Source organism: Gorilla gorilla, chromosome 1, assembly GCF_029281585.2.
Source record: "Gorilla gorilla gorilla isolate KB3781 chromosome 1, NHGRI_mGorGor1-v2.1_pri, whole genome shotgun sequence".
NCBI lineage: Eukaryota > Metazoa > Chordata > Mammalia > Primates > Hominidae > Gorilla > Gorilla gorilla.
In genome coordinates, this window is record NC_073224.2 from 29,449,515 (window position 1) to 29,460,000 (window position 10,486).

At 35.2% G+C, this 10,486-nt stretch overlaps 1 protein-coding gene across 1 annotated transcript in view; it reads right to left on the reverse strand.

Moving 5' to 3' along the window:
- USH2A (usherin) overlaps window positions 1–10,486 on the reverse strand; it is an 843,890-nt gene that overhangs the window by 255,365 nt on the left and 578,039 nt on the right. The window contains exons 43-44 of the mRNA XM_031015607.3: window positions 1,482–1,816; window positions 491–613 (exon numbers count right to left, since the gene is read on the reverse strand). Coding sequence (XP_030871467.3) covers window positions 491–613; window positions 1,482–1,816 — 458 coding nt within the window. The remainder of the gene's footprint in view (window positions 1–490; window positions 614–1,481; window positions 1,817–10,486) is intronic.

Consider the following 10,486-nt stretch of genomic DNA (forward strand, 5'->3'; position numbering starts at 1 on the left):
GAATGTCTTTGAACTCTAGATTGAATTCTTTCAAGTCCCAATCCTATTCACTAATTTTTTTTTTGTGGACTGAATCAATAACTTACAATCAATTATAAGTCATTATAATTCATTTATAAGCCATTTCTAGAAATAGCAAGGATTCTGCAAGTGCCCAGGAATTTTCCCCATTTTGTATGTGTTCAATATTTCCAAATTCTTCCATAACGTTTTATGTCTAGATAGAGCCGTGACAAAGGCAATAGGTTAAGGCTTGAACATCTACAAGTTCAACTTCAAAAGGCTTATTTTAAGCATGCAGTTAAGATGGAAAACATTAAACATGCTGACTGTTACAGCTGGGTGATTAATGCCACAGATAATAACCAAACATGTTTTATTGCATAACTGATAACACGCTCACACAATGAAGACACTGAGATACTTTGAACTATTCAACATGCCCAGAACTAAATGCCAGCATTTGTTTTTATAGTTTTTGTAATCTCACCTGCTAAGACCCTTATCTTCATAAAACCACTGAGTTCCTGAATAAATATTGTGCCACCGATTTAAATCTTCTGGGGGATTTGATGCAAGTGGCTGCTGGATTTTACGTCTCAGAAGCTCATATCTAAAGCAAAAGACAAGCAGGAACATCAGGATTATCTCAACTCATATTGAGATTACCAAAACTCAGGCTGTTTTGTGGCATGTGCGTGTGATATATGTGTGGAAGCATAAAGAATAACATCTTAAGTTTACAGTTACGTGGTTTTGTTTCAGATGAACATTTTTTTCTGGACCAAATTCCATATATTTAATATTTTGAAGAATCAGTTACATTCACATTTTACTATTATCTCCCAGAATGATAGCATTTTAGATTTCTTCTAGGTTAGATTTGCCAAATCTTTACTGCCAGTTTCGCACAAAGTAGAAATACACAAAGCTTATCAAGTTAATGGTTTCCTATGACTATCAATACTTTATAAACAATGATAATATTATCAACTTTGTATTCTTGGCCAAGTATCAAGTTTCGGTGGTTGCAAAACCATTTCTGAATCACAGCTCTTTTCTTTCATCTTATCTGGATACCTGACCACACTCCTCACAAGTTTCCATATGCTAACAACATGCCAAAGAATTACTGTGTTAGCCTTAGAATTCTGAGGTACATTTGTGCAAATGTATCATATAGAACATACAACATATAATAAAAGCATATGTTGAAAATGAAGTGATGGATTATGTAGCGAATCCTTAGAGAATAGTGATTGTGGTTTCAAGGGTTTTTAGTTCTTCAAATTGATAAACTTTGATGTTTCCATAATAAGTTGAAGTGTACAGTATGATAGTGTATGAAAGTTATGAGTCAGGGGATATTCAATGCCAAATTAGTTCTATGTTCATATAGGAATAAAAGCCTCCCTCATTTCCCTACTTCTCAGAGAGATAAGGACTACAGCAACATAAAAATCATAGTCACCTTCTCTTACCTCAAATTAGGTCCATTTGGCTTGGATGGTGGTTGCCAAGAAATCACAACATATGATTCACTTAGTGGAATCACAGACAATGGGCCAACATTCTGAGGTACGGTGGGGTGAGTGGTAACATAGGTAGGTAAACTCTCTGTGCACCCTCCAAGGTACCCATTACCCCCTGAGCAAGCAACAATGGTGACAGAATAATTAGTGAAAGGAATCAGATGAGTAACTTTTTGACTTAACACTGCGGAAGTCACATTGGTTATAGTGATGTGAGGGTCAGGCATGCGAATCTCATAGCTAAGTATGTCTCCGTTCTGGATGAGTGGGGGTTTCCAAGTGACCTGAAATGAAAGATAAACTTAGAATCAGTGTGAAGATACAGGAATAGAGCAATTGAAGTTCACGAGGCCTAGAATTTTGCTCTTGTTTTCAGTTAAGTCATTTTCTAAATGGCTACATTCTCCTGAGGCCTTTGGACTAGACAGTAATGAAGGGTTTGAGATCAATTAGCAGTACTCCAGGAGCTAAATGAAATGCTGTTTCCTGGGTTTGGCTTTCAGTCTTGCCACTTTCTACGACTGTCAGACTGATACACACCTTAGCAATTCATCGCCACTGTGGGTGTTCTGAAGGACACAGAGCAAACACATGGAGAAAATTCACACATCCACATGCTTCAATAGGGTTGCATAGGATTTGATGGTTTTCATGTTTATAACTCAATTAAATGAAACATCAGAACTCATTTCTTTGCACTGTTAGTGTGCCTGCCAAATAAGTCACTTTTTCTTGGAGGAAGGGAAAGAGAAATCATTATTCATATTTTCTGAAGATGCAAAATTGAGTTCCTGAATCTTATTTATATATAACTTAGCAATTAAAGCATTAATAGCACATCCTCTTCTCAGGGAGAAGAAATGTATAGAAAGCTTTGAAAAAGGGAAGCCAAAGATGTTTGTGCTTAGCTAACATGTGGACTTGAGCATCAGAAGAAAGAACAACATTTTGTAATAGAATTCTAGAATGTCTGAAGTTTATTTTCTTTTCTGGCTAAACTGTACAGGAACATAGTGGTAACACACTCATGTTCTTATGGGGAAAGAGATCCTAAAAAATGTGCAAAGGCCATGACAAAAATCATTTATTTACATGTTATCCTGTTTCATCTCTTTTATTGGTACCTTCTAGTGCTCCTTATATAAATGCCAGGATATATATCTCATGTCCCAGCCTGTAAGCTTCTTCATAGCAGGGATAAACTGTACATTCACTTAGTACCATGTGCACAGAGGTGGAGTTCAGTTAGTAGTTAGAGTCATGTTTTGTTAGATTATATTTTTTTCCCTAGCATACAGTTATTTTGAAACTTTAAGAGACAGGTTTCTACAAGGTGACATATTTATATGTACATTTGTACCTCTATGCAAACCAAAGAGGAGCAATATAGAAATTAAAATGGAGAAGGACTGACCATAATTTTCTATCTTAAATCAAAGGGAAAAGGTTTCATCCAGGAAGACTATGACCTGAGATTTTTTAAAGAGTATTCTTACTAATAATTGGTGACAAAAGGGCTCTCACCACATGCTAGTTGGACAATTGCTTGATGATTACTTTGGTAATTTATAATTAACAATGGGCCAATATCTACCAAATTATACTACAGGGGATGAAATCATTGTGAATCTTAAAAAAACTTTTTGGAGAGTTCTAAGAAGAGAGGCTGGGATGAAGAGAAGTTTTAGATGTGTTCCTTATAAACATAGAGGATTTGCCTGGATGTGGGGAATATTTTTAAAAACACCCTAAAACTAGCAAAGGTTGTAGCACAGATATAGGATGCTATTTGTTTTGGAGGTGCAATGCTGTCTGTGGACCCGAAAAATGAGTCAAGGTCAAACTCAGAGAGCTTCCTGGTATTTGTAACAAAAATGAAAAAAAGAAGACCTATCACAGCTAAATTCAACCTGACTAATCTGAAGAATACGGCTTTCTTGCCTCTTAGACCAGAATACTTTGAGAGTTCAGGTCAGAGCTTGGCAACACTTTAAACAATGAATACTTAGTCCTTGCCCATGCCTATGTCCTGAATGGTATTGCCTAGGTTTTCTTCTAGGGTTTTCATGGTTATAGGTCTAACATTTAAGTCTTTAATCCATCTTGAATTAATGTTTGTATAAGGTGTAAAAATACCAAAAATCACCTGGGTGTGGTAGCAGGTGCCTGTAATCCCAGCTACCTGGGAGGCTGAGGCAGAAGAATTGCTTGAACCAGGGAGGCGGAGGCTGTACTGAGCAGAGATTGCACCATTGAACTCCAGCCTGGGCAACAAGAGTGAAACTCCATCTCAATCAATCAATCAATCAATTAATCAATGTGTCCAAGTTTTTTCTTTTTTTTTAAGACAGCGTCTCACTCTGTCACCCAGCCTGGAGTGCAGCGGTGCGATTTCAGCCCACTGCAACCTCCGCCTTCTGGGGTCAAGCGATTCTCCTGCTTCAGCCCCCTGAGTGGCTGGGAGTATACACGTGTGCTACCACACCCGGCTAATTTTTGTAGTTTTAGTAGAGAGGGGTTCTGCCATGTTGGCCAGTCTGGTCTCGAACTCCTGACCGCAGGTGATCCACCTGCCTTGGCCTCCCAAAGTACTGGGATTACGGGCGTAAGCCACCACGCCCAGCCCATGTCCAAGAATTTTAAGGAGCCAGTTAACTAAATATTGTATTCTATTCTTTTCTATGCTTAAGACCACATTTATTATTGTATGTGTGGTCAAAATATATGAGATTAAAACTTTCAGTTTGTTTAATTTCCTATGACCTTTTGTATATCCATTGTACATAAGAAAGATTATGAAATATTGTTGCATCCCTAAAAATTCAGACAAAAGAACATGTTATTGGCCTGAATAAGCAAGAAATGTGTTCTTTAAAACAATAATATTACATTAAAACTTTTAAATAGAATTATAGTTTTGCACTGGAAATAAAATGTTTACTTCAGAGATGGCTTTCCTATCACAATGACTTCTTTTATTTGAGTGGTTCTTAATGATTTAGGTTTCCATTTTTTCTGTTTATTATAAGTCTTCAGAAAATAGGACAGCTAAATTGCTGGTTAAGTGTTTAAGGAACGATTGACTTTTAGCAGCTCTTTTACATCCCTGAAAAGTCTCTCTAAAAAGAATCATGGCACCTTCAAAGTTCCCCATTTTAAGCAGAAACTTAGACATGCAGGTTAGTTGATTGGCTTCAGGCTTGAAAAGAGTAACACCCAAAAGCATAGTAAGCAACTTCCTCACTTCTTTAACTCCATCAAACTATTTTTAAGAACTTCATGAATAAGAGCATTTATAAAGATTGATATATGGGTTAAGAATGGACTAAGAGATGATAAATGTCTCAAAGCGGTGTGGCTTTAGGCAAAACATTTAACATCTCCAGGCCTTGGAACCCTCATGTCTAATGTGATGAGACAATCCTTGCCATCATGTATAGACATAAGATTGCATAATTCTAAGTGTATTTTGTCAATAGAAGATAAAAATGTACCATAAAGAAAGATCATGTGGGAATATTTGACTCCATACAGTGTAGCAATTCCTCTTATGATGGACTCCCCTGAAAAATTCATACAGAATAAGATGTGCAATAAATATTTGTTGAAATAAAAATAAAGTTGTCTTTCAAAATGTCTTCCTTTCCTTTAAAAATATTAATCTTAATTTTTAATTTCAAATATTCTATTTGCATTTTTTCAATCAGACAGAGTACAAATATATAAATACAAGAAACATTAATTGTGGCTCTGTTTTATTTCACTCAGGTGAAAACTTAATAGTCTGAAGTTTATTCTTCCATACTTTTTGTATGCTCGTACAAGCAAAGCAAATATACTCCTGCATATCCTAGGTCTCTCTCTCTTTCTCTTTTATTTTTTAAAAACTTTTCACAGAAAAAAAGCTCTCTACCCCTTATGCTGGAACTTGCTTTTCAGACTTAATTGATTATGGACACACCCTATTATTTTTTACGGTTGCATAATATTCCTTTCATGGTTGAAAACAAATTATTTGTTAATCCTACTGACATTATTTTATGCTAAAAATAATATTTGAAAATGTATGCAATATGTGCTCTTGTGTTTATTTCATATTGGAAAGATTACCAAGTATTGCCATGCCAAAAGGAAAATGCATGTTTAATTTTAATCATTATTGATATACTACTTTCTTAAAAAGTTGGGGAAATTCACTTTATCACAAACAATGAAATTATCCGTGATCTGTGCCTCCACAAACTCTTGAAATTACTGATATTCGTTTTTGCTAATATTACTTGTTTCTTTAATTAATTTTCATTCCCTTGACTTTACGTGAGGTATGAATGAAAAATTAATTGTGGTTTTTGTCATTATTTTTAATGGTAAAAACCGTAATTACTTTTGCACCAACCTAATATATCCTCTTACCGAAATTATTTTCTATTAAAGTATCTTGTATTATAAATTATTAGAAGGCCTATGTATATTAAGGTGAAATTGATTTGTCTGTAGTATGTGTTACAGATGTACTTTCCAAATCTATCTCTTGGATGTTAACTTTTTTTGGTGGGGGGGGAAGTTTATGCCTTAGAAAATCAATCAGATTATTTCTAGCTACATATAGATCTATCTGTTTTTTTTTAAGCTACTGAGTTTCTTTTTTTCTTTAGAAAGTGCTCCCCTACATTTAGATTACATGAAATTCTCCTTTTTTTCTAAGATTTTTACTTTTTTAACATTAACATTTTTAATTTATGGGAATTTATTTATAATATGATATGATAAAAGGATCTGTTTTTTCTTTACACATTGATAGTTGGTCGGGCTGGTATCATTTTTAAAGCAAACCGTTCTTTACCAATGAAATAAAATGCAGATTCTACCTACAATAAGTCATTTCAACAAACACTTGTATCTATACCTAAACTCTCTAGTTGGTTCCAATGACCATTTGTCTTTTTTTATGCCGATACCATATTATTATAATTCAATGGCTTTAGAGTAAGTTTACATACTACAGAAAGTACCACCTCACTATTCTTCCACAATTTTCTATAATATTTTCAATCATTTAGTCTTCTATTTATACTTTAAAATCATTTTATCCAGCTTCATCCATGAAGCCATCATTCTCAGTAAACTAACACAGGAACAGAAAACCAAACACCTCATGTTCCAAACACCACATGTTCCCACTCGTAAGTGGGAGTCGAACAATGAGAACACATGGACTCAGGGAGGGGAACATCACACACTGGGGCCTGTCCAGGGGTGGAGGGTAACGGGAGGGAGAGCATTAGGACAAATAACTAATGCATGCGGGGCTTAAAACCTAGATGATGGGTTGATGGGTGCAGCAAATCACCATGGCACATGTATACCTATGTAAGAAACCTGCACGTTCTGTACATGTATCCCAGAACTTAAAGTAAAATAAAAAATAAAAAATTATTTTATCCAGTTTGAAATAAAACAAACAAAAAACATTGGCATTCTGATTTGAATGATGTTCAGTTTATATGTTGACTTTGGAAGGATTGTCTTGTTATGGAGTTAAGTCCTTCCATCCAGGAATATTGCACTTTTTTTCCATTTGTTGCAGTGTAAAGAAGTAGAGAAGAGCATAGGCTCCAGAACCCTATTGCCTGGGTGTGAATTCCAACTCTTACTCCTTATGTAATCTTATGCAGATTACTTAATCCCTCATTCTCAGTTTTCCTGTCTGTAAAATGGGAACGATAGCATCTATCTGACACAGTTGTAGTAAGAATTAAATGAAAGCAATTTCTAGAACATAACATGAACTCAGTGAATATATTTTCATTATTATTTTATTTCCTCTGTTTTATACTTTTTGTCTGTGGTTTATTTTAAGTAGACATCAAACCTTGGCCCATCTTTAAAAGTCAATGAGGATGATGATTCAGACTCAACTTCTTTTACTTTGCTTTATTATCAAACCCATAAATGAGTGACCCTAAGTGTACATAGCAGAGGGAAGGAAGCTACACATGTTTGTGGTCTGGGTGACACTGATCCTTATGGCGCACCTGCCAAGGCTGGTGGCTTCATCTGTCTGAGCTGAGTGAGGACCCTACTGTATAAGAGGAGCTGACAGCTGCAGGATTACTCTATTTTATTCCGCTTCACCTGTGAAAAAGTGGACAGGGGCATCAAAGTTTAGAGGCTCATGATGTTATCATAAAAGAAGTGTTTTTTTCTTTTTTTTGGTGTATCATAGTCATGCAACTTAGTTATTTATGCATATTATTTCTTACCAATCCTCAATTCAAGGCTTCAGTGCAGCAGTTTATACATTGACTTTATCCCATTTAAGTACCTTCTTCCTAATCTGATTTTACTTTGACTTTTTGTTAGAAATAACTTCTTAATTGTATGCCTTTTTTTCTGCATCTATTGATCAAAAAAAAAAAAAAACCATATGGGCTTTCTACTTTAATTGGTTGATGTAAGACGTATGTTGATAGATTTTTTGATGTTGAACCATCCTTACATTTTAAAAATGAAATCAATTTGTCCTTGTATATCATTCTTTTAATATACTGCTTAATTCAATTTGGTAATCTTTTATTTAGAAATTTTGAATCTGTACTCATAAATGAAATTAGTCTATAGTTTCATTGAACTGTTTTAGGTCTTGGTAGAGCATTTTTACCAACCTTATAAAATGAAATACATTTTCTTAGGTGATTAAGTGTTAAATAAAAGTGCATGGCTTTCACTTATTCAGGTGACACAACTCTTTGACATTATATATTTATTTTTCTTGTAATCAAATAAGATTTTAAGCATATTATTTCATCTATGCTGCTGTGCTCTCCAATTTGCCTTTCTCAAGGCTCATATTTATGCCAAGTCATATCACCTCTTTTAGTACTTACTAATATGTTACATTGCATTTATTTTCTAGTTAGCCTAAGTATCTGTTGTCTCTCTTGATTTCCCTATTGGACTGCAATTCTTACAGGTGGCATTGTATGGAGAAAAAAACCACATTGCACAAAATGAGTAACACTAAGGTGAAATACCAACTCTGCTCCTTGTATTATCCCCCACCCTATCAGCTGGCATTCCATATTTCTCTACACTCAATTTGTTCTTCTCCCCCAAGTCCTTATTACTTCCAGGTATATTACATAGTTATTTGTTTGCATTCTGTCTAAAATGTAATCGCCATGAGCCTAGGGACTTCATCTTGATCTCTTCTGTGTCCCCATCGCCTAAAAGAGGCACTTACAAAGATGTTCGCTCATGTACTGATGTTCCATAAATGTCAATAGAACTGAAATTATTATTGTTACTGCTGTTAATATTACTGACAATTTCCTTCATCCATCCTAATACCTGGGACAACCCTCTATGATAAATAGTTGAATTAATTTCTTAACCAATGCATTAATGACTATCCTTCTGTTATTTCATATAAAATATTTTCTATTTGCAATTTGGACTTTTAAATCTCATATTTTACAAAGAGAAGTCGTTGTTTAGCTGTCATATACCTCTGTTTACCAGCTAAGCTATATCACGAGAACGTCTACTTTGGTAAAGTCTTATGATCGTTCTGAACATGTGAGCCAATAATACTGAAGGACAGATACGTTATCTTAATACTCTTTAAATAGTATATAGCATTAAATACTAGACTCAGTTGAATATTCCTGCTGATTCTCCTTATTGATAACTTTTTATTTCCTAGTTATAAGATGAGAATAAAAAGTGTGAATTTTTAGAATATTACTAGTGTACAATGTTCATATATTTCAGACACCTTCTTAGAGACATTGAGATTCCTGACTTGGGGTTATCAATGCCTTGTGGCCTCAGGTGAGTGCCTATGAGATTCAGCTTTCTAGCCACGCTAATCTAAACTTCTCTAGCAGGCTGACAAGCCATGTATATTGTTTAATTCATGGATGATATTACAAAATCAAAAGAGGGTAAAAATGTGAAGAAAAAGCCAGGCAAGCTGATACTTTTAATTATTGTTTATATATGCTGAATCAAGCAGAATTGTGCACTGAGTTCCTCCGCTGAAAATACTTTTTTTTTTTTTTTTTGAAATGGAGTCTTGCTCTGTCGCCCAGGCTGGAGTGCAGTGGCACAATCTCGGCTCACTGCAAGCTCCGCCTCCTAGGTTCACGCCATTCTCCTGCCTCAGCCTCCCGAGTAGCTGGGACTACAGGTGCCCGCCACCACGCCTGGCTAATTTTTTTTGTATTTTTAGTAGAGACGGGGTTTCACCATATTGGCCAGGATGGTCTCGATCTCCTGACCTCGTGATCTGCCTGCCTCGGCCTCCCAAAGTGCTGGGATTACAGGCGTGAGCCACCGCGCCCGGCCTGAAAATACTTATTCTTTTTCAGATCGGCCACAATCAGTAACGCCTAGTTATAAGATTTTTATTCGAAATAATCCAGAACAATGTCCATTATGTAGTGTTGCCTTTGTAAAGAGACTGTGTTTGTTTTGTTGCATCATAGTGATTGGTACTGCTACCAAAGTTTTACAAAATTCCCCCAAGATTGGAAAAAAAAGTCATTTCTGGAATGATTATTAACTCTATGCTTGGGTTTTGTTTTTGGTTTTGTTTTTATTTTGAATCAAGAGCAATTCTTTACATTGCTCAGTTCATACAGTAAACATCGTATATCATGTACTTAAAATTAATTTCCCATTAGTGTTTAATGAATGGAATTCTATACACATATTTATATCAAAAATGTGTGTTGCTTTGACCAGCTTCATATTAAAACTAACAAAGGCTTTTAAAAATAGCTTTTAATTTGTAGGTAAAATTAAATTTCTCCAACAATTTACACTGTTTAGCATCACCTAGTGTTTGCTTTTGGTGGGGGAGAGAGAACACACAACATAGATCCAAGTAATAATTTCAGCAGATGAACTTTGCTGTTATGCAAATGTCCTTTGTTTTGTGCTCTGGTGAG